The sequence below is a fragment of the Malaclemys terrapin genome, chromosome 3 (assembly GCF_027887155.1).
Source record: "Malaclemys terrapin pileata isolate rMalTer1 chromosome 3, rMalTer1.hap1, whole genome shotgun sequence".
Taxonomy (NCBI): Eukaryota; Metazoa; Chordata; order Testudines; family Emydidae; genus Malaclemys; species Malaclemys terrapin.
In genome coordinates this window covers 92,173,961-92,199,249 of record NC_071507.1, presented here as the reverse complement: position 1 = coordinate 92,199,249, position 25,289 = coordinate 92,173,961, and the positions used below count along the sequence as shown (strand labels likewise).

Here is a 25,289-nt window from a genome sequence, read left to right as displayed (position 1 = left end):
TAGGCATTTTAAATGTTATTTAAGACTGTTTTCATAGAGGACTCCTGGATTTCTTCTCCACTTTATCCTCCACATCAGATTTGGAATTCAGAACCTTAAGCAAAGTCAGCTGCTTCTCCTCACATCATATCTTTTCTTCCCTCTGGTCTCTAAATAACAGTTGCCCAGATCTCTGAAAGAGGAGCAAACTGGCCAAAATGTTTGTTTTTCATCATTCTAACTTTTCTTTGAGACCCTAGTAAGTTACCACAATGCATGGAGCATATTAAAGCTTATTTTACTTCCCATCATATATCCAGGGAAATAATAATAATAATTAATAATAATAAATAAAAACAGTTTCAGCTTTATAATTAATCCACAACCAATTTCTGCTTACAATCATAATTTCTTTCCAGGCCTCAAAACTTTTTCATTGTACTCTTATATGAGAAAGGTAATTCTAACTTTACTTAACAAAAACTCTTAAGGAGTCAAATAACAGTGAAAAATTACAAAGCCAGTTCCTTCTCATGGTGTATTGCCTAATCTTCCTCAGATTCCACCAATTTTTTTTTTTTGTACTTTATAGTGGGCAACAATTGTTATACCTCAGCTCAGTCCCTGAAGATGAGTCCTTTACCTTTTGACGATAATCTGTCTTTTACTTGGAAAAAATACAGACCTTGACCTCTTTTCTTTTTTTGTCTTCTCCCTGTCTACCCTTTCAGGAAAGGCTTTTTCCAAGTACAGTCAAACTCTTCCTGTCTTGCTCACATAGCTGGATTAATGTCAGGGAAAAATGAAGGTTTTTTTGGTCATCTTTAGGATGTCTCTCCTGCTGAGTGGACTGCTTGCAGGATCTGACCTTGCTCTTAAAATCAGACAGTGTGATCAAAATATTGCCCATGTTAATTTCTATTTTCAGGGGGATACTGTATCTTTCCCCCTTCCTCCTCTTATTTTGTGCTAGCATTGATTTTTTTTCTTCTTCAGTTATGGCTGAGAGCAAATTTCTTTGAGTTGTATTTCCAGTAAGCTTTATTTTTGTAATGCGTTTGACTTTCCAAATAATATGGAGTCCCTTTTGATCTCAAAATGCTCAGTGGACAGACATTTGTTGGATACAGTGGTTACTCACCTTTTGGTATGAGGTGTCTAGGCATACCTCGCTTATCTTTTGATAGTTGTAAATAATACAATTATGGACTCTGGTGATTAAGTGACGTGCCTTCATCATATTTAGTATTTATCATTTTCATCACTTCATTGGAGTCCTCCTGAAAAGGAGGAAGAGTAGAAGTGGGACTGCAAAGTGGAGCAGTCCTTGTTGAAATACATGGCGTAATGAAATCTAGCCTTTTGGTGTTTCTATATTTTGGCATTTAATTTTTCTTGAAATCTGTAGGCCAAGGCGACATTGCCACAGACTAGCAAAGTTGCCCCCAAACAAGGTGCCAAAGGTGGAAAAACGTAGCTAAAATTCTCTTTCCAGAAATTAGGATACACATCCTCTCTGATGCCTGCCACGCTGTCTCTATCCCTCACCTCTTTTTAAATCCTTTCAATTTCTCAAACTGTCATTCCCTACCTAGCAGCCTGTAGCATGTGATGGCTGTCACTTTCAGATTCAATGCTTGGGAATATGTAAGGAATCTTGAATGTGTTTGAATTTTTTTAGCTCACTATTCAGACATTCAGCAGAAGATCTAGACATCTCTTTTACAGAGCAGGCAGCTTTTTTTGACTCCCAAGGTTCAGAGATTGAGCTCATGGTAGTAAACCTTTTAGTGACAGGAGGTCAGCAAGGAAGGAGCTGAATCAAGTGAATGTCCTCCGTCCCTAACCAGTGTAGAATATTTATTTGTGAACAGTAGCAAAATACTATTAAACTAATTTGAAATATGTGCACTTTGTGTGGTGTCAAGCTAGAATCTGCCAGAGGAAAGACTGCTTTTGTGGGACAAGGTGGATGAATACCTTTCATTGGATCAACTTCTGTTGCTAAAAGAGACAAGCTTCTGTGCTACACAGAGCTCTTCTTCAGTGTTTATGGGTTTTTGTTTTGTTCAGATAAATGTTAATTTTACACAATATCTGGGCACTCAATAATAATACTTTGCACTGCTATAGCTCCTTGCATCCAAGACTCTAAAAGCACTTTACAAACATGAATGGGTCTAACCTCTCAACACTGCTGTGGGAAAGGGAGTTGTTATCCCCATTTAACAGATGAGAAGGCAAGGTACCGAATGGGCAAGATCCTGAGCACCCCAGAACTCTCATTTGCTTCACTGGACTTGCAGGTACTCAGTGCCTTTGAAAATCAGGCTTCAAATGACTTATCCAAGGGTCATGCTGTAAATCCGTGATAGAGTTGGCAAGAGAAGCCAAATCTCAATCACAGTTCACAAGGCCAACCTTCCTTCCAACAATATCTTATTAAAACATTGAAATTTATGATTATTTTTAAATAGCTGAAGATAACTCTTCAAGCTTGCAAGGAAACTGGAAAAAAAATTCTCCCCTCCTTTTTGTAATATTCACTCAAACATATCTTCGACTATTTTTTCCTCCTGTTTTAAATTTTTAAAATTTCCTTTTAACAGTGATAACCATACTTTCGTTTTTTAAAATGCAGAACACCACAAGATGCATATCTGTAGCTTTGAAAACCCTGGGCTGAGGGTTTTGATGGATTTACTTCTGAATTTGTGTACATAAAATTTTGGATTTGCACATGCAAATGCAAGATTTAAACTTGCAAATGGTGACAAAAATTGGTTTCATATCACTTGCTATGTAATTCATCACTCACTCTTCATGCACTGTTTGTTGGCCCACTCTTATTGGCCCTAACAAACCACTTTCAGGGACATTAGAGATATAATCCAAATAACAAAATTAATATACACAATGTATTTCCTAAAGATAAAATTCTTCACAACACCACATAATATATCACTAAAAGGAAAAAAAATTCTCTTTGGGGTAGGCATTTATCCATCTGCAAAATGGGTATAATAATGCTTTCCTGTCTTTCAGCTGTATTGTAAGACTTAATTATATTGTTTTCAAATAGGAATCCTAAAATTAAAGTATCATTATTTTTTAATAATTTCACTATACATATTTCACAGATATGGTTAAGGTAGTAGGTCTATGCCCTTCCATGTTTGTATATAATGTAGCTAGAATTACTGTTTACTTTCTTGTTAGAGCACCTGTATTAAATGGTGACAAATTTTATTTGGTGTTAATTTATATTTTTTGGCTACCAGATAACCATGATTGTTTGAGAGGGCAGAATTCTGAAGAACCTCTGTTTATAGCTTCAACTCAAACAAGTGGTACAGTTGTTAAAAATATACTGTATACATCTTCTCTGTGGGGAGTAAAAAGGATTGGTTTCTCAAGGTTGACTGAAATATTTTAACTTTGGTAGCAAATGAGGTGTGAATCAAATTGTCAAAAGGATGGAGACTAAATTATTGCAGCACTGACTGTTTAAACTAGCTGGCAATGTACTTCAGAAGGTGTTAGCCTAACAAATAAATGTGTAAATGGCACCTTTCTCCTTCATTATACCTTGTTTCTCACCACTTGCTTTATGCTATGAGGAACTAAATCTGTGTGGGAGATATCACAGCCATTCTCAAAGTGTTAGTTTATGATGTTGCAACCAGAGGAATAATTTAATACTGTATGAGATGGCTTTGGAGGAAAAAATGTTTGAAGACAGTAAGAATAATTTTCAGTAATTCATCATTCAAAAATATGGAAAGTGTATCAAAAATAAACTAAGTGCTTTATGTGATTATGTATTTTTAATGGAATTTGGTGTCCATTTGTTTTGCTAGAAATTTTATTTGAACTAGTGACCTAGTGCTTGTCTACATGGGGAAATTTACCAGCATAACTATACTGATATAGTTATACTGCTCTAACTTCCCATGGTGACCCGTTTATTCCAGAGTGAGTGCCTTTTTCTAGGTTAATTTATTCTGCTTCCAAAGCAACAGAAGCTAAACTAGAAAAAGTCACTTTTATACCAAAATAAGAGTTTCCATACTGGGAGTTAAACTGGTATAATTATGCCAGTAAATTTCACTATGTAGAAAAGCCTATGGTAATTTTACTGTTTTGAAAGAATTTCTGGGTTATAAAAAGTGTCTCCAAATTTTGGTATCATATTATCACAATAGGACTTCAATATTTAATGCAGGAAGCCTAAGAATGATAGGTGATAGAATGGTATCATAATTCTTGTTCCTAGATGCTTGATCGGTATTACAGCTTTTCTGTGGTGGAGAGATGCTTTAAGAAACCCACTCTCCCAGACAGTAAGTGGAATAATCTGTGGCAGTGTAATAAGTTTTGTCTTATTGTACATTTGGTCTCCCCTTCTGTTCCTCACGATCTCCTTAGATTCCTGCAGTGGTTGTCGCAGCTATAGTTTTCTAGACATAACTATGCAGACGTAGAAAGAAGACTTCCTGATGAAGTAGTTTCCAGGTGTGTTGATTACTTGTAGCATTGACCCAAACCTGTTTACATCTCACCCAAACTAATTACTGCCCAGAACCATACACAGGAGTCTGGTTTTAGGAGGAACAAGGGAGGCATACATCCCTGACTTGAGCACAAGCTGATGTGAATTGGACTGAGTGGGTCTTACCTGGTCAGCCCGGGTGCAGTTAGGGGCAGGATGTCTTCGGGGCTCTTGCTCACGCTGGTGGTGTGGAGTCAAATAAGTGGGGGAAATGGTATAGAGGAGACCCTTGTACAGCCCTCCTCCTCCCACCCTCAGTGCAGTCAGACACAGTAAAGTAGAGCTGGGCGCTTACCCAGTCAGGTGACTGTTCCTCTGCCCATCTGTCGGTCTCCCCTCACAGTGCTGGTTACCTCTTCACCCCTGTCATGTCCACTGTCTCGGACATGATCCTGCTCGTACGTGTTGCCTGGTTTCCCACCGTCTCTTCTGCCCCACCTCTCTCCTCCTCCTCATGGGCTTCTAGCTGCGATGGATGCTGTGACAGTACCTTTCCTGCGCACCTCTTCCTCCTCCTCCTCCTTCTCCTGTTCAACTGCCACGGAACCAGCCGGTCCCAATGTTCCGTCTCCTTCTCAACTGTCATCTTCCTCTTAAATTCCATTTTTCCCATTAAAGGGGCAAAAATTCAGATTCAAAACTCAGGCCCATGCTTGGGTCCTTTTGTGGGTTGATAAATAAGCAGAAGTAGGCATGAAGGACAAATATTTTCCCCCCAACAGTAATAAAGCAAGAAAGAGGCAATTAAAAATGGTATATATTCTGAATAAAAGACCCTGAAAAAATGGCATTGTGAGATTCTATATTTATTTTGTTAAAACTGATTTCAGTAGGGTGGAAGATGCAAAGTAAAATAAAAATTATATTTTCTGTTCTTGCATCCTTCAAATAAATATCTTGCATGTTGATCCTGAATGACTTCTTAAATTGTTTGATACTAAAAACAATCATAGTATATTTGAGAACGTTTAGAATGAAGTTGCACAGAAGTCATGCATTTGTTGAACAAAGGGGCTCGTGAGTAACTGTCTCAGAGCTGTACACATGGAGTTTTAAGTCTTATCACTAGCTAAAGTCAGTGGGAGTCACGGGTAAAACCTTTGACAAATCTCTGAAAATAGGCTTTTAAAAAAGATGTCTTTTTGTAATGTGGCATCTCTGAATATTATACAAAAACATCTCTTTAAGTGAGACAAAATAATCTTGCATTTTTGCTTCCATGGTTTTTCATGGATTTCATGAATCCATGAAACTGTTGGTACAATGAAGTGTAAGCCATCTCTGCTTCTCCTCCCCCCACCCCCGTTTTGTTTGTTGCGTACAGCAGAAACTGTGATTTGAACAGCTATGAAAAAATCCCCAAGCTTTACGTGTTTTCAGTATTGCCACGTGTGTCTTTGAGTATGTATGTTATATTCACAAGGTACCGTAATTGTTTTGCTTTACAACTATACTGATAAACATAACCCCTCTTTCTTTTTAAAGGGAAATTTACAACTGTATAATATTAGTCCTTTTAATTCTAAAAATCCAGATGAAGCGTAATCCCAAGTGTGTTGTTTCACTGTTGCAATATAATCTTTTCAAATGATACATGATTTAGTTGGAAAGCAATTTAATAAACAAGATTTTAGTAAAACCTAATCAGAATTGTAAAATGATACTTGGGAATCAGTTACATTATATAAAAGAGCTGGTGCAGATGTAGCTTTCTGTAAGTGTGAGTGTAAATTCAAGGTTTCCTCACACAGTGTTCTCTAAAACAGTGGTTCTCAAAGCTGGTCCGCCGCTTGTTCAGGGAAAGCCCCTGGCGGGCCGGGCCGGTTTGTTTACCTGCCGTGTCCTCAGGTTCGGCCGATTGCGGCTCCCACTGGTCGCGGTTTACCGCTCCAGGCCAGTGGGGGCTGCGGGAAGCAACAGGAGCTGAGGGATGTGCTGGCCGCCCTTCCCGCAGCCCCATTGGCCTGGAGCGGCGAAGCATGGCCAGTGGGAACCATGATCGGCTGAACCTGCGGATGCGGCAGGTAAACAAACCGGCTTGGCCACCAGGGTTTTCCCTGAACAAGTGGCGGATCGGCTTTGAGAACCACTGCTCTAAAACAGTTTAAAGGCTTGATCTTCCTCAGTGTTTCCATTCATTCAGATTTATTACTTCATTTTAAAATGTGAGAAATTAATATTGAAAAATCTCCTCTCATACCCAATCTTCGTCATTCTGTATTGGTTTTGGCTGTTGAAGAAATCCACTTCCTGTCTATAACACTTTAAACCACAGTGAAATTAGTGTGATACTTATCTGCTTTTGATGTTTTTGTTCTTTGTCTTAGAAAGTTAGTTTGATAGTCATGAAAGGTGCCAGCATTGACAGAATGAGTTAGGGTATCTGTAGGTTAGGGAAAGCATGGACAGCCCAGTCAGCAATATCTTGTGCTTAAACAATGCTCTTGTGGGCCTATCTTTAGATTCATTATCTATGCCCATTCGGTCTATGGTCTCTCAGCTGAGACTGCTAATATGGTTGTTAATTGGGACAACAGGTTTTAGTGATATGATCATTTGTTCACTAGGAACTATACTGACACCACCAATGTATTATTAAAGCGCATGGAACAGCCAACAATTGGTGAAAGGTGCTATCACTTTTGACCTGGACCACATATGAACCAAGGAAAGGCAGCAATTACTATTTTAAAATTAGACCATCAAATTACTTAAGCCCCCAAATTTTTCTTTTTTAGAGGAAGTTAAATAACATGCAAAATCCTTTGGGGGAGGGAAAAATTCATATATATATAAATGTGAAGAGACAGTAGCTCTTCATAGTGGAAGTTGTAACGGGTTTCCATTATAGGGTCGAGTTTGCCTTCAAAATCACCCATCAGCCTAAAAATATTACTTAGGAATTTTGCATATTATCTCTGGCTAAAGTTTTTTTTTTAATCAAAGCCATTCTTAGATAATAGGGGATTATGGAAAAAAATATGAAATTAGGGTTGAAAATGGGAAAACATTACCAGAACTCACCACCTGTTGTGAGGCAGGAGGTTGTAGAATGGGTCTCTGCTTTACACTTCCCCCATAAAACCTCACTATGCTACTACTTCTCTCACTGTGGATGTGTTAAATCAGGGATCTCAAACTCAAATGACCACGAGGGCCACATGAGGACTAGTACATTGGCCCAAGGGCTGCATCACTGACAAACCCCCCCCTGCTGCCTCCGTCCCCGCTCCACCCCTTCCATGAGGCCCCACCCCGCCTCTTCCCACCCCCATTCCAATCCCTTCCTCAAAGTTCCCACCCCAACTCCGCCCCCTCCCTGCCCCTATTCCAACCTCTTCCCCAAATCTCCGCCCCTGCCCCGCCTCTTCTTCGCCTCCTCCCCTGAGCGTGTGGCTCCCCGCTCCTCCCCCCTCCCGGAAAGGGCTAAATGCTGCCAAACAGCTGTTTGGCGGCAGAGAGCACCTGGAAGTAAGCAGAGGAGTGGGGATGCGGCGCGCAGGGGGGGAAGTGGGTGCGGGGGAGCTTGGCGGGCCGCAGCAAATAGCTTGGCCTGCGGGCCGTGTGTTTGAGACCCCTGTGTTAAATGGATCTCCAGTTTTCTCCATTGTCTTACTGTGGCTGGATGGCAGAAGGGTTGTTCAGAAACTCTGCCCACCACTTCTGTCATTGGGGCTCTGAGTTGTTGAACAGTTTTCCCTCTTACTGCGGAGGCAAAAGGAAGTTATTTACTGGTTCTTCTGCTATCTGAAGCTCTGTGTCCCCACCTACCTTTACACCAGCAACCTACCTATTACTGAGGTTCCTCTTACTGCTTCTTTGATCATGCACTGGAAAACCTGAAAAAGTTGAGGTGCAGAAGGTGGGGAGTAGGCCAAGGAGGGAAAATAGATCTCAGCATCCTGTGCATGTTGGAGTAGCATGTGCTGACTGCCACAGTAGAAAAGTTTGGGAGAGAGAGCGCCTACCTACCAAGAGGAAAGTCAGACAAGGGTAGAGGGCTGTAATGAGAGACGGGCTGTCGCTGGTCAGAATTAGAATTTGTGTGGCACTATTCACACCGTTACTTTCCACTGGGTTTTGGTGCATTCAGAAAATTACCTCCATGATATTTTGTCACACTAATCTCAAAACCAGCCTGGCCTAGAAAATTCAAATTTGTCTCATTCAAGAGCAGTTGGTGAGATCTAGTGCATAGGATTCTGAGAAGTCGAGGAGCTTATTTTTGGAGTTGCCTCAGAAATAGGTCAGCTTCTAGAAGACTTTAAAAGTTCTCCAGAGGGTTTAGTGGAAACTTACATTTTTACCTTTTTAAAAAAAAGTTTCCATCATTTTTTGTTTGTGAAGGTAGCTTTTAAAATCCTAAACTCATTATTGTAGTAAATAACAATGATTTTTCTTTTAAATATGGGTGGGCGGGGACCCCAAACCAGAGATCCTCCCTCCATCCTTCCTGAGCTCCTAGCTCAGTGACCTGGTCCTAGCATCCAATATCTTCCTTCCCAAAATCTCTAAACCCCATTCCCTGCCAAGGGGGATTTTGTGATGGTAGGGTTGTAAATTATATATGCATCCTTTGTTTAATTTAAAACAACCTTGTCAGGAAAATTATATATGCAAAAATCACTATACATTTGAAAGTTAGGAAACTTATACTCCACAAACAACCTTAGTACTTACTTATCCCCTGATTAACACCTATATCCACCAACAACTCCATTATACCCAGTCACAAACCATTATATAATTGACTTACATGGACATTGCTCCTGAGTAAGGAGTGCTGAAGAGTAGATTAGTCCATTAGTTCAGTGGGAGGAAGGCAGGGAGTCAGTCTAAAACTGGCAAGTAATGTTTTTTACTTTCTTTCAGACCAAAGAGCAACTCTGTGAAATCACTGTATTTATTTTCACCCCCACCCCCAACTTTTAAATAGAAGTGCCTTTCATACTGTCAGAATTCCATGTTGTGACACCCCTACTCAAAAGTTATGACAGCAGTGTAATGACAGCTACTGCCTCTTGAGAATCAATCAGGCAATTAATTTTGTAAATGAAATGCTGATTATACAAAGCTTCACATGAGAGGCCCAATGATTAAAATCAATTTAACAAATTGTTTCAGGTGGGACTTGATTAATAATTTGCCATAAATGCTGAGGATATATGACCAGCATACTTTTTTGTGTGTGTTAATAAAGAACTATATATAACACTCAGAGTAGAAAAATCTGCAGATAACTATGAACTGTAGGCTTATGACCTAGTTACTATAGCAGTACCATAATTTTTTGTGGGTATGCTGTTTTCCCCCGTATTGATGTTGTCATTTCCTTAACTAGGCCTGTTTTTTCCCCCACAGTGAAAATACATTAACCATTAAGTTTTCCCCAACAAGACCAAATAGCTGGGAAAATATCCCCAGATCTGTTTGGATATCATTTTATTATAGCAAGATTCTCCTTAAAATGTGATACTGTATTTTTTTTCTGCACCTCTCATTAGCTAATCACCAACATTTTATACACTCTTCCTCTTACCCGACTTCTTCCTTGCAGGGACTTCTCTTTAGAGGGAATGAGCTCCTTTCAGGCTATGCTAGGCTGCTGTCTGATTCCTGCCCGGCAGCTATCACTCTTAGTAAATGTTCCTCCTTCCCATTACTTATGTTAGTATAGCCTCACGAAGAAGTAGGTGAAAGAATTCTTCTTCTTCTCAGGGCTTGTCTACACTACCGACTGGATTGACGGGCAGCGATCGATCCAGCAGGGGTCGATTTATCGTGTCTAGTATAGACGCGATAAATCGACTGCCGATCACTCTAGCATTGACTCCAGTACTCCACCTCAACGAGAAGCACAAGGGGAACCGACGGGAGAGTGTCTCCCGTCAACACACCAAAGTGAAGACACTGTGGTATGTAGATATAAGTACGTCGACTTCAGCTACGTTATTCACGTAGCTGAAGTTGTGTAACTTAGATCGATTCCCCCCTCCATAGTGTAGACGAGCCCTCAGTTCCAGATACTGAGCAGACAGCAGACTTGTAGGGCGGAGAAGACATTTACTTGCTGCAGAAGCTGAGAGCCTCATCCCCAGACCAGCTAGGAAAAAGAGGAGTGTAAGCTAAACCAGGGCACTTTCCCAGCTATAGTATCCTTTCCATGAACCCATTTATGTGGATATGCTGGGAGCAGAGAGGAAGGTGAGGTCACAAGCTCCAGCCTAGGGAGCCACTGGCCAGGAACCGAACATTACTGTTTGTATTACCCTAGAGGCTAGGAGCACCATTGTGCTAGGTGTTGTACAAACACAGAAAAAATAAATGGGTTTAAGGTGGCTTCCACTCAAGAGGGTCTCAGTGCCTTGAACCGAGAGAGTAGGTCTTTAGAAGATGAGTGGGAAGGTCGGAAAGTGCATTTTCTCTGCTGACACACTGAATTATAGATGCATTTTTATTTTGTCTACCTGCTTTTCTCACTTGTGGTTCCTCTTCACCTGGTTAGGTGTGTGTAAGGCAGGGGACAGATTTACTAACTTCTTTAATTTTAATTTTTCAAGGTAGGAAGTTTGTGTAAATGTACATTTTTCACACCTGTACCTTTTTGGAAATTTTTAATTTTTACAGTTGTGGGTTTATGTAAATTAGTTTTCTTTTCCTGGTTGAACCACAGCATTGGCCACTGTTGAGGCTCAGAATCAGCTTAGTTTCTGCTTCACCAGAAGGTACTTTTGTATCACAGAAGAACACATTGGCAGCTGTCAGAGCAGATTTATGGGTACTTCTGAGTCCCAAAGGTAGATGCTTTGGAGCAAAGAAAACCAGAGGAAATGAATATACAATTATAAGTTGAGGAACGTAATTTTGGGTCCTCCTGAATGAAAATTGGAGGTGATTAGGTGGGTGATGGGGAAAAAATGCTGACAGGAAGACGTAGGTTTCTGAGTTTGAAATCTTGGACCCATTGAAGCCAATGGTAAAACTCTCATTGTCTTCAATGGGGCCAGGAGTTCACTCAGTATTGTTAATAGTTGTTGGTAGCAAAAAAACTCAAAGGGTAGCAGTGCTAAGCTGTGTTGTCACATGAACTTGTCTCAGCCCATAGGATTGTTTTGGCCATTGGGTGTTATAAATGTATATAATTGCTTTTTAATGTTGTTTTAACCTTTGCTTGCACTTCCAGTGACAACATGAAGATGCAACTCATATGTGGTTCATTAAAAACAGATTTCTTTTCTTCATTGTTTTTGTTGTGATTTATTCTCTCAATAGGCATTATAGCTTTACCCGCCTCCAAAATAATAGCTAGGAAATGGTTGAACCCCTAACCCTCCAGTTTTTAAGTAATATTAAATGGTTTTAGAAGAATGGTGGGGAAAATGCATGTAGCCAAAAATAAGCAAATGTCCTGTATTTTGAATCTATGATATATTGGTGGTGGTGGTGGTGGTGGTTTTTTTGAGGTTCGAGAGTGTTTTTTGTTGAGGAGGGGGTGTGTGTGTTGGGATGGGTGTCAATTTTTTCGTTTTCTGTTTTTTTTCTGTTTTTCTTTTTGTTTTGAACAAGGAAGAATATTTGTGGGTGGCCCTCTGCAGCTGGGACCATGCAGTAAGCAGAGGTTGCAAGACAGGTAAAATAGATACTTTTGGTAATATAACTGATTTGCCTTCACTGATACCCATGGTGAATTTGGCCCTTTGTCTTTTGAGTGACATCTCTCTAAGTTTCCGTATGCAGCTGAGATTTTTGTACTTTTAAAATTTTTTTTGTAAGGGATTAAATAAAATATGATGATATATAAAAAAGCAGATGATTTCCTGCTTCTTTAGTAGTCTAATAATGCAATGTCAGATTTTAAGGATGTACATGAAAACTTTTTGTAATATCTTGACTTTTCAGTGCTTAACTATATCATTCTAAATTTCAACATAGTTTTTTTAATGGATATTTAAAACATGCACACCTTTTATATTTTTCAGAGTAGCAGCCGTGTTAGTCTGTATCCGCAAAAAGAAGAACAGGAGAAGTGGGCTGTAGTCCACGAAAGCTTATGCTCTAATAAATTTGTTAGTCTCTAAGGTGCCACAAGTATTCCTGTTCTTCTTTTATATTTTGATATCTTCCTCACTTTTTTGTCACTTTAGATACATTGTCTGGGAAGTCTTCATAATATTCAACAGAGATTAAGCCATAATCTAGGGATGGGTTGTCTTTTCCTCAGTTGCCTCTTTATGCCTCCTGTGTCATTTTATTGTAGTGAATACACCTCTACCCTGATATAACGCGAACTGATATAACACGAATTCGGATATAACACGGTAAAGCAGTGCTCCGGGGGGGTGGGGCTGCGCACTCCGGTGGATCAAAGCAAATTCGATATAACGCAGTTTCACCTATAATGCTGTAAGATTTTTTGGCTCCCGAGGACAGCGTTCTATCGAGGTAGAGGTGTAGTTGTAATTATCTCTTGTGATAAATACCTCATTCAAAACTCATAGCATGGGCTGGAGCTGGGAACTTCATGCCTGCTTATCTTGGAATGTTGGTAGCTGATTGTCAGCTATCTTCACTGTAAGGTTTTGCAGCTTCAGACTGTTATAAATGGAGAAACAGGTTCTTTTTAATACAGAGGCAGAGGTTGTGGCAGCAGATCAGTGGTGAATTTAGTGGATATGGTAATTTGTGAGAATTTGAGGGCAAACATATTCCAGAATATACTGCACTGAGCCCATGTTGATTTGTTATAGATATAAATGAGGCAGCACGAACCTAATGCCGTAGTCACTTAAAATTTGCATTATCATCAAAACCAACTTTTTTTTTTTTTTTGTAAAAAGCTGCACTTTTTCACTCTGAAGAGCAGTTTTATCTTAGGTGAACATGATTTTCTTCTAGTGAACCACTTTGCTTGATGTAAGAGCTATGCAGAGTTGCAGCCTACTAAGCTTTGTTGCCCATTTGTGAAGAAAACTAGGGTAAAAATAAAGGAACTTTCATCTGTGTATGGGATCCTCATTCCATCCTTGCTGAATTCTCCCATTCCCTTTTGGAGGTGCTTTCTCTTCACCTGTCTTAAAACACCTCTGTGAGATATCTTGTGACATCTTATGGCCTAGTGGTCTGCTTTGACAGATGAGACTATATTTTCAGGCAAGTGCCATCTATAGCCTTAAACTTCTTTCTGCATGTATTTGAGAGAAAGTTTTGAGGCTAAAGGCAGGACATATCATTGGATGCCAGGAAATGTAGTTCAAGCATGTAGTTCAAGACTGACCATGAGCTGAAAACTTACCTTAGTACACTCCACAGGAATTGTGATGGAGGAAGGACCTCCAGTAGTACTCTGGGTACATTGGGGGAGGGAAGGTCAATGTAACATTTAATCTTTTCACAATTTTGGGGAGTGGGGCAAGGGTCTGCTTTTGTTTGTATGGTTTCCTTATGACTGGGAAGACTGTGGTGATACTGGTGAAATTGAGCAACAGAGGTTCCATTCTATATGCATCCGAAGAAGTGGGCTGTAGTCCACGAAAGCTTATGCTCTAATAAATTTGTTAGTCTCTAAGGTGCCACAAGTACTCCTGTTCTTTTTTTAGAGGGTCCTGTGGCACCTTTAAGACTAACAGAAGTATTGGGAGCATAAGCTTTCGTGGGTAAGAACCTCAATTCTTCAGATGCAAGTGAAATTGAGAGTTTATAAGGGGTTGCAATGTAAAATTGCACCACTTTTGCTCATGAAAATGTGCTGAATTTGTACATACAGTACAGACCCATTTACGCGCGGATGTCGGGAGTCAAGCCGTCACGACCGTGTGTTAACGGACTGCGGGTTAAGAGGGCCATGCTGAAAAAAGTGTCTATGATTCACTTAGAAAAAAACGCCATTATTTTCTGCTCTTTCATGCTTGCATTTTTTTTCTTTCTTATGAAGTCTGTCATTCGCCGCAGATGAATGATTTCGATATTTTCTGCATTTTGCTCCTCCATAAATCTTACAACAGTTTCTACAACACTAAGGGCTTCTGTGGGTGAAATGTTGACCTTTTCAACGACATCCTCGTCATCGTCGTCATTGTCATTTAGGCCTGCGTTATTAGAATTCTCGCCATCACTTTCACGGTCCGACGTAGCCTCACAGCCCGTTAATATTTCTTCCTCGGACAGAAATTCTGAAGTCGGGCAATCTTCATCCATCTCCAGCCACTCAGTAATGATTTCTGGTGATGTATCCAAACTAAAATCTTTTATCATTTGAAAGAAAAGTTTACCTTTATCCTCTTTTGTCTGCGTGCGTGTTTGCAGGACGTCTTCTGAAAATCCTTCAAAGTCTGGCTCTGAATCAGTGCCATTGCTGGAGTTTTCCGAGTCTGAGCCGTCTTTGACAGTAAAGACATCACCGAGAGCCTTCATCTAGCAGTTTTCAACGGACTTTTGTTTTACTCCGTCCCACGCTTTTTTAACTAACTAACTAATTTCCTTCATGTTTAACTGTTTCAGGAATTCGGAAATGCCTGAAGACGTGCACGACATGATCGCTGAAATCAGCTCCTGTTGATAATTGTTTTTAAAATTCTGAATAATGCCCTGGTCTAAAGGTTGAATTTTTTATGTTCTGTTGAATGGTTGGTATAGTACTCGATTTTTTCCACCATTCGATACCAGTGATTTGGCTGGAGGATGGGCTGGACAATTGTCAGGTAGCAAAAGTGCTTTGGCTTCGAGTTTCTTGGACCACAGATACTTACGAACAGCTGGAACAAAGCTGTTGTGGAACCAGTCGTCGAAAATGTGTCTCGTCATCCAAGCATTTTTGCTGTTAGCGTATATTACTGGCAGTTTGGCTCTATTGAGGTGATTAAAGCAACGAGGGTTATGAAAGTGGCCAATGAGAAGAGGGGTAAGCATATGACTGCTCGTCTTATTACTACAAAAAAGAGGTCACACAATCTTGTATCTTTTTAAATCCAGCTGTTTTCTGTGTCTCGTAATTAAAGGCTAAAGTATTATCAGGTAGCAGTTTTGCAAATAAAGCTGTTTCATTACAATTATAAAGTAGTTCTTCGTGGTGGTCTTCATTTTGTAAAATAGATTTTAATTCAGCGGGAAACATGTTCGCAGCCGATTCATTGGCTGATCGGCTTTCTCCAGAAATCGATACCTGTGCTATGCCATGATGCTTTTTAAAACGACTTATAAACCCACTGCTGGCTTGGAATGATTCATCCCCCATTAAATTTCCAAATTCTGTCACTTGGGCTTGAAGAATTGGCCCACTAAGCGGCATTCCTTTCAGCCTTTCCTGAGCAAACCACGTTCGCATGGCTTTGTCTATTGTTGGTTTTGCTGAATAGCGCGCATGCGTTTTTGCTTAAGCCCCGCGGCAGAATCGATATTTTGTACAAAGACATTCAGTTTAGATTAGTTTTTTAGCCATCCTGGGAGAGTAGATTTGGCAATCCCAATATCTTTTGAAACTTTGGCCTGGGTTTCTCCGCTATTTACTCGATCTATTGCAGCTAGCTTTTCTTCTACAGTGTAGGAACGCTGACGCTTGCCCTCTGCCATTATATTAGATCTACGGTTAAAATTTTCTAATGTAGTATATATATTACTATATAACTACAGTACTACTGTATATATTATATATCTCTAGCATGACATTGACTAAGCGTGCGTGATACGTAAAGATGTACAACACGTTTCTGCTCTGCACTTCCTGTCGATTTCTATGTCAGTGAGTTAGTGAGCAAATCTGTAGCGCTACATAGCAAGTTCCTGTACTGCGTGTTAACGAGTCTCGTGTGTTAAATAGGTAGCACTGGGAGGCATGGCGCTACTGGGCTTTAAGCGGATTCGCATGTAAACGGGTCTGTGCTGTATTTGATGCTTTGTTTAGCATTTGAGCATCCTGGAGAAATAGCAGGCACAGAAGAGTATCTCTCAGTTAATCCTTTCAGACAGTGGGCACTTTCCACGTTCTTTCTATTCAAGTACCTGGACTGTTAATGTAAAGATGGGTGTGTATGATATTCTGGCCCCATTAAAGTCAACAACAAAGTTCCCGTTGATTTGAGTGGGCTAGGATTTCACCCTGGGTGCTTTTAAAGCACTCAGAGGTGAGTAGTAGTTGGGATTATTATTATATGCGCTCTTGTTGCAGTTCGAGTCTGGAAGTCATGTGTACAAATACGTGATCTGACACTGCTGTAAGAAGGACATTATAATAAAGATGCTATAGACTACACTACCACTAAAGAAGAATGCAAAGAACAAGAATTGTACAATATGGTGTTATGAGGAGCTGTATAAATATCTGAGATTTAAAAGAAACCTACACTAGAAATTGAAAAGAGGATAGGGGAAACTGAAGAAAAATACAGTCCGTGAAGGCTTGCAAGAAAAAAAATGTGGGCAGTAGACAAGCAGAATAAGCAAAAAACTAGCCAAAGCAGTAAAAAGGTTTTTATTCCAAGTATTGAGGGGGAAAGTAGTCTTGGAGAGAAATTAGATCCATTAATAAAGGAGGTGAGATGAAATTAATAAACACTAAAATATTATATTATTTTTATTTATAATTATTATTTTTATAATAAAATAAAATACGTTTTGCCAATTAAGAAGTAATTAAAGCTTTGTAAAATAGTTTTTGATGGAAGGTAAGTGAGTACTTGGAAAGTGTGTAAATGTACACATCACTTGTTTCTGAGAGTATATGTTCCTGAGTATTTGAAAGAATTAGATAATTATGGTATTGCTGGCAATGACTTTTGAAAAGTGTTGGAGAACTGGTATGGGAAATCTGGCTAAGAGCAGAGTTTCTCTGATCTTCAGAAAATGAGTGATACATGTAATTGTCATTCTGTTGCTGTAACTTCTGTCTTTAGCAAACTAATGGAACAAATGTTAAGAGGAAAAAATACCTGAACACCAAAAGGATAAAGGAACCTTGAATATAGGTTTATAAATGAACAAGTCTTGCTCGACAAACTTGCTGTTTTATAGTAGTGGAAGAAGGGGGACACATCCAAAAATACATTAAAAGAGTATTATGGTTGCAAAGTGAAGCACTCAAAAGTTAGAAAATGCCAGAAACAAGGTTTTTATTATTAATTAATTAATTAATTAATTTTCTCATGGGCTTTTCTATGGCACATATCACTATAGTATCTAAGTGCTTCCCAAACATTAATTAATTTTCACAACACACCTGTGCAATGAGGGAATGGTGTTATTCCCAGTATTAAATGGGGAATTGAGGCATAGAGAGATTAAGGTCAAAAGTGTCCACTAATTTTGGGGGTTCAGTTTAAGATGCCTGTGGCCTGATTTTTTTCAGCTCATTGATTTCAGTTGTAGCAGTGAGTGCTCAGTACTTTTGCAAACCAGACTCCAGGATTTCACATCAGACATCCAGAAAATTAGTGACCACCTAGGAAGAGTTCAATTTAAGTGACATCATATATGAACTCTGTGGCAGAGGCAGGGATAGGATCCGGTTTTCCAGGGTAGCATTCAGCTGCCTTAACCATGAGACCATCCTTTCTTTTCCTATAATCTCCTGTGTCATTTACTGCAAACCTTCAGGCTTTTGCAACAAATGAGGGAAGCAGAGGTCCTACATACAAGAGCCTCATTCACTACACAACCTTGATTCCTCCTTAGAGCAGGTCTATCCTGTGCCATGAATGAGACTGGGTCCTATGGGAAAAAATAGTATGTTATGTAATTTAAAGACTGTATTGGAATGCTTATGTATAAGGGGGCCAAAATAAGGTTTCAGGACAACCTTAATTTTGGCATTTCTTAACTTTTGAGTATTTGACTTCGCAAGCTTAACATTCTTTTAGCTTTTTTTTTTTATGTTACTTCCTCGGTTTTTAAAAATGCAAATTGAAACCCCCCCAGAAATTTCATCTTGTGGAATCATATTGACACCCGCAAGGTTCATCAAGTGTGTTGAAACTTTTAGTGCCACTGAACGCTCCTCTGCCGCTTGAGCCTACAGAGCAACTGATAGTAGTAATAGGTTGTAATCCTTGTGTGGACCAGCCAGTAGTGGTGGATGAGACACACACTTTGCCAGTGGGGTTCACAGATATTTGCTGACAGCAGAGGAATGGTGAAGAGACCGGTCTCTTCTGTCCCCTCCCCCTCAGCTTCTTGTCTCAGTCTCATTATTCAGTCAGTCATATGGCACCATTTGTCCATTTCTTCTCCACCTGCACCATACACACACCCTACCTTCCCCCTGGTTCCTTGTCTGTTTCCACCCATCCCTGGCTTCCAGTCCCTTGTCCAAATTTGGGCAATTTTTCATGGAAAGAGCAAAAGGCATTAGGATAACTTTCTGAGCAAATTCCAAGTTCCTGCTCCAAAGCATGGAGGTGCTAAAGCTTCTCAGTGAAAAAGTTATAAGAATTTTTAACATTAACATAACCAATCTATTTTTCCCCAACCTCATTCTGAGAAATGAGTGAACTGTTTTTGCCAAATTAAAAACAAACAAAAAAAAACAACCTCAGGTAGAGCCTCTCCTGGAAAGTTTCAGTCCAAATGGTTACGGTTTGGCAAAGTTATTACCAGTTTAGTTGAAAGTTATAAGCAGACAATGGAACAGAATGGCCTAGGGAAGTTGTGGAAGCACCTTCAAAAGCAGGCTGGATAGCCATCCATCTTGGATGGTTTAGACACCACTAAATCTTGGAAGGGAGTTAAACTAGATGACCCTTGTGGTCCCTTCTAACCCTATAATTCTATTATTTTATGAACTGAAAATAGGATCTTATAATGGAAAGTGTCAGTTAACTGTAACTGTAGGAATTGCTAATTATGAAGCCTATACTTTTAGCCCCATCTTTGATACCATGTAGCAGAAATGCTACACTTGAAATTGGTTTGGATGTGAACGTTGTCAAGTGGATTGAAACCTGGAAGAAATAACCTAAAATGAAGGGTAATAGGTATTGTTTTGAGTAAGGGAAGAGTCTAGTGAAAGAAGCTCAGGGAGTGTTGTTAAGTCTGATTTATATAACATCTTGTTTAATGCTTTAGAAGGGGAAGGAAACATCAATTTAATTAATTCACAGATAATTCTAAATTGGAAAGCGTTGCAAACACTATAGTGAGAATATAGTAATAATACATAGTGGCCTAGAGACATATGAAATATGCACAGAAAATTATCCAATGACACTCAATTTGAAAACAAATGCAAGCTAATAATCTGGCAAAAATAATTTGAAATGTCAGATATATAAAGCAAAGAGAAACCCAGTGAAACTGATATAGGAGCAATAGTGAATCACAAATTAGAGATGAGCGTTCAATTTAATATGGTAGTAAGAAAGGCTAATGCACTTTTGAAATAAATGCATAGAGGCATATCACAAAGAAGTAACAGTTCCCATCTACACAGCTGTGGTATGATCACACATGGAATACTGCATTCAGTTTCGGATACGTCATTATCAGAAAGATACTGCCAAATAGGTGGGATGTTACAGAAGGCCAATGATAAAAATTATGGGTTTGAGTGATTTATTTGTGAGGAAAGAGATGAAAATAACTAAATATATACGGTTGGCTAAGCCGTGACTAATTTGGAGGAGATATACCCTACATATTTTTGACTGATGTAAACATAAAGAAATAAAAATTAGTGTAAGTAGCAGTAGTGGAATGAAATTAAGAAAGAGAAAATTTAAATGGAATATCAGGAAAAACTTACTAGTATCATAGCCTACTAGGCTGTGGAATAATCTCCAAAAAGAAGCCCCATCCCATGAGACATTTAAAACTAGATTGGGCAAAATTTTAGAAAATATACTGTAGAGAAGTCCTGCACTAAGAGGGAAATGAACTGGATAAACTAGTAGGTCTTTTCCTTTTCTAATTTGTATGATTCTATGAAAACCCTGCTTTTAATTAAGCTAATATTGTGTTAGGCTTTTTTTCTTTAAGTGTAACTTTTCTGTACCTCGAATTAATGCACATTAGTTAAGAGGTAGAGGATAGATGCTGTAGCTCAGCACTGTAGGAACATGGTAGAGTTGTACTTGACAGTTTATACTCTTGATCTGATTCAGTTGTCCTCACTAGTTAAAAAGGTGACAGTAAGGTGTCACACACTGGTTGACACCAGTCGTGAAACTCTTGAGATGCATGGTACATCCTGACAAAATAAAAACAAAAAAACAATACAATAACCAAAAAAACGCCAAACCATTCCAGTCCTGGATTTTCTGAGGTCTGGCAAGGAAGCAAATTGACTTTCATGTGAAATGTGGCTTATGACTCAAATTATGATTTGGAAGCCGATTAATGCACATGATTGCAATGCAACGGCTCTGAAATGTAACATATCATATGCTTAATGCTCCTTCAAAACTTTCTTTTTCTTCCACCATCTCTTGTATGAATTTGAAAACTAGCCACCTTTTCCAGGCTAAAATTTTTGCCCAAGACTGTCTTTACAGGTAAATAAAATTGGTGTAGCTGGAAGAATACTTTAAAGACAGTATTGCTAATCATTATACATGTTAGTGTGCTTATTGATTTTTTTTTAATCTCCTGCAGAGATAATAGAAAATTTAAATGCCATTTTTTTCTTTTTTTGCTTACGTGTGCAAAATATTTTTGTCATATCTCTGATTTTAAGTCCCATTTCCATATTTCAAAACTCTTTTCTAATTAATAGGAAAATTAGAACATGCTGCTTGTAGAGCCCTATACTTCACTGCATTTTTGTATGTCGAATTGTTGTTGGATGTGTTCAAAATAAAGGTTCACTGTGCTGAATAAATGCAGGTATAATCTGTGCTATACTAAGGGGTGTTTCTAATTTCTTCCTACAGTATGTTTAAAGCAGATCTTTGCTTGTGTTTAATAACAGGGCAGCCCAATGGATCCAATGGTAATGAAGAGACCTCAGTTGTATGGAATGGGCAATAACCCTCATTCACAGACACAGCAAAGCAGTCCATACCCGGGGCAGTCATATGGCCCTCCAGGACCTCAGCGATATCCGATGGGAATGCAGGGACGGACCTCGGGAGCCCTGGGAGGAATGCAGTATCCACAGCAACAGGTTGGTGGAGGATTTTTCTGTATTGCTTTCGTTTCTCTCCTCTTCCCCTCTGCCATCCTGCTTAATGTGCAGGCCACAAGAAAATGCTCAAATCAAAGTGTTTCGCTTTCAGAATGAAGGTAAGAGACTATTTTAAAAATGAATAAATAATTACATAAATTTGTTTTCTTAAATTTCACACTATATCTAAGCTATTTAATATGCTAGAGACATATCTTTTAGGAGGAGAACATGTTGAATGCCAAAAAAAATTTGGTTGACATCACCTAGCTCTGTACATCTTTTTGGGTTTGGGGATTTTTTTTTTTTTTTTTTTAAACCCACATAGGTACCCATTTCTCTCTCCTTCTCCCCGCCCCTAATAGGTTTTCTCATCCACAAGAAGAAAAACTCCAAGCTTACACTAACACAGTACCAGTTTATTGGAGCGAGACCAATATTGTTCAGTGTGTGAGAGCCTGTCATGTCTTTGCATCAGAGTTGATTTTTATCGAAGCTTTCTGTGGTTTATTTCTTTTCTCTCTTTGTCTCTCTTTTTAAAGTCAAAGGTTGCTTTTTTCTTCTTTTTGTATCAGAGGATATATAAATGTAACAATGTCCTCTAGTCTAGTTGGATTTCACTGTTGATGGTGACCTCTTCTGCTCCTTTCCCACCCTTTTTAAGAGGATTAATTACCCACGTTCTCACTATAAATTAGTGAAGATGCAGTAGTTGTTTTCTGAAGGGGAAAATAGATTAAAGTTATCCAAAAAAGCATGTTGGCATATTTCGGCTAGATTTCTGATTAGAGTCGTACTGCAGACTGAGAATTCTATACTCAATTGCAAGCACCAGGCTTTTTGATAATGAATGGAAAACAGTGTTTTGTCTCTACATGGAGCTAACTAGTTGCAGAATTTTTTTTACTTTATTTTCTGTTAAATATAGAAAAGGACTGAAAATAATGATCTACCAGGCAAATATATTTATTTCAATCTAATCCCAATATCTACCCATTGGCATAGAATACACAACAAGTGTCTAATTAGTTTGTAACTTCAAATATACTATTCTTATGAGTTCTCAGCTACTTCAGATATATTAGTGTGTTGAGTTGCAGCATTTCATCATCTGACTTTTTCCTTTTCCTCATTAGATATTTTTTTTTAAATGGATGTTTACTTGTTTGTAAGAGGCGATTTGGTTTAAAGGAGGCCAACACCTTACTTCGTTGCCAGCTTAATACAGCCAAGGCATTTTGCCAGTTTAATAAATGGTACCCAGTTGTCATTAGAAAGGGATGTGGAAAAAAGGAGCCTTCAGTTTTTTGTTTAGCTACAGCCAAAGCAAAGTTATTAAAACATATTTTTATTTTTAAAGAATTATTCTATGTTATTCAGAGATGGGTGTTTGAATTTTTCACTTCATTTACTAATTGCTCGATAATTGTACATTATCTGTCAACAGGCAATGACCTGGCACAGTGATTGGCTGCTGGCCCTATCTGTCTTCTCACAGCATTAATGTAATTGGCTGAGCAACATTACAGTTATGATTACTAATACTCTTCAGGGAAAAAGTGAGAGGATAATTATGACATTGAGTTTTTATTGAACGGACATCACCACCTAGGCATGATTTTGTTTTGGACAGCCTCCAGAGCTTCATGTGTTTGGCTTGTGAACCTCTAATGATCTGAATCCAGCTCTTTTCATATTGCTCATATATTACCACCTTTCTACAAAGGATTAAAATGCAGGAATCCAGGTTTCTAAATTGAATTGCCAACTTACCAGCTGAGTGGTAAGTTGTCTTTGGCTCGAGATGCCACATTTTCATTTCTGCCTAGATTTTTACTTCTGTGACATGAATATTAAAGCAAGAGGAGCCCAGCCGTACTTGTTGAAATTGACTGTCTAGTGATCGTATGTTTATCTATAATATAAAATAAATTATATGGCCAGCATTTTCAGAGGGTGTGTGCTCAGCACTTTATGAAAATTGGGGCGCTTTATAATGTCTCATATTGAACAACCAACAATTTGAGATACTCAGAAATACCGTACACTTCTGAAAATCTGATGAGTTGTGAGGTATCTGGACTTAAAACCTATGAGTTGTGCTGGTCTAATTTGAGTGTGGGTATGCTATGCTTTGGAGGCAGGAAAGGGAAAGAAACGTCTCTGGGAGAGTGTTTTTATTTTTTTATTTTGTTTTGTTTTAAAGTGGTGGTTTGATGCTGTCCAAAGATTTTGGAATATTAGACTAAATTCCAGGGGGAATTAGTGGGCAAAGTTCACGTGAGATGGTTAAAGGTGCATGGTAAGTGGTTTTTCTCTAAACATTCCATCTGTGCAGGAATCTTACTCCTGAATCTCAGTTCCATAGCAGGAGACAAGCAAAAGTCTTCAAAGCTCTAAAGATTTTAGGGTCTTGAAGGAGAAGTCCTTGAAAGATAAGCCTGAGTTGTCTTCAGCCACTATGTGCCAGGGCTTGGGGTTAGAGCTGTCTGGAGTGGCAGATTTTAACTTAGAGGTCTATTAATAGGTGCTGCAAATGAAGCAATAGAGGAAAAATTAAAGAAAGACTGAAAGAATCAACATTAATGAAGATGTTTGGTCAAACATGAGAAATGATCCTATAATTGGCTATAAGCATGCATGCAAAGAAAAAATGTGTTCCTGCTGAATGCCATTGATGCTGTCTCTGTAAAGAAACTGAAGAAACTGAAGAATGTTGTGTGCATTTGGATGATGATGCCATCCACAGATACAGAGACAAGTATGACAGGGAGGTCTCTACTATTTGTTCAGACAATGAAGATATAGTGAAAAAGATGAATGCAGTCTGTCTAAATTTCTGACATGTAGGTGTTCAGCATGTTACATAAAACTTGCAAAGAAACCTAATGCAGCAGAAGTTAAAAAATTCTTTCACAACTACCATCTGCCTCGTGGCTGATTGAGATATACCTGGTAATGATGTACCTAGCTTTCCAACAAAGGTTTGTAGCAATCTCAGGATAATAGTGTCTCTAACAGTGTTGAGGGTGCATTCTATGAAACTACTACAAAGGACTTCATAAAGAAAGACACTAAACTTAACAAAGCATTGAAGGAGGTTTTGGAGGAACTTGAGTGATTACTTACAGGATGATGACATCACTGTCCTGGTCTTGGTGAAAATCTAGTTTGAATTAATTAACAAAAAAAACCTGGAACTACACAAAGGACAAAATATGAAATACAACGCAGAGGACCTTTGCATTTCTTGACAATTTTAGTGATCCTATATACAAAGGTTGTAGTGTAGGTTGAGCCTAGAACAAGAAGAAAAGGCAAAAAGTAAGGCTGAAGAATTGTTAACCTGATTTCCTTGCTCACTTGACATTGAAGATTTAGATTTTTAACCCAGATTTATTTTTGTGAAGGAAGTTGTCACAAATTGTTGCATTAAAATTATAGGAAATTGTGGGAATTAAAATCACAGAAGGGAGCTCAGTTTGATTGAGAATTTTGTCAATTTTCGAGAGAGTTGTCCAGTCAGTTCCGCATGAATCGAGCAGATACTTAGTACACATGGATTGGTTTGGTTAAATTGTTGTAATAAGGTAGGTGCTGAAAAATCAGAGAGGTTGGTAAAAGTATACCTGTATCTCAGTGCCAATATAAAATTGGAAAGCATTACTAATT

The 25,289-nt window shown here is 38.8% G+C and overlaps 1 protein-coding gene across 10 annotated transcripts in view; it reads left to right on the top strand.

Annotated features, from left to right (window-relative positions):
- The window catches only part of ARID1B (AT-rich interaction domain 1B), a 402,274-nt gene that overhangs the window by 13,127 nt on the left and 363,858 nt on the right, over nucleotides 1-25,289 (top strand). For all 10 annotated transcript variants that reach the window (XM_054022819.1, XM_054022823.1, XM_054022822.1 and 7 more), the window contains exon 2: nucleotides 21,423-21,617. In XM_054022819.1, the coding sequence (XP_053878794.1) occupies nucleotides 21,423-21,617 (195 nt within the window). The remainder of the gene's footprint in view (nucleotides 1-21,422; nucleotides 21,618-25,289) is intronic.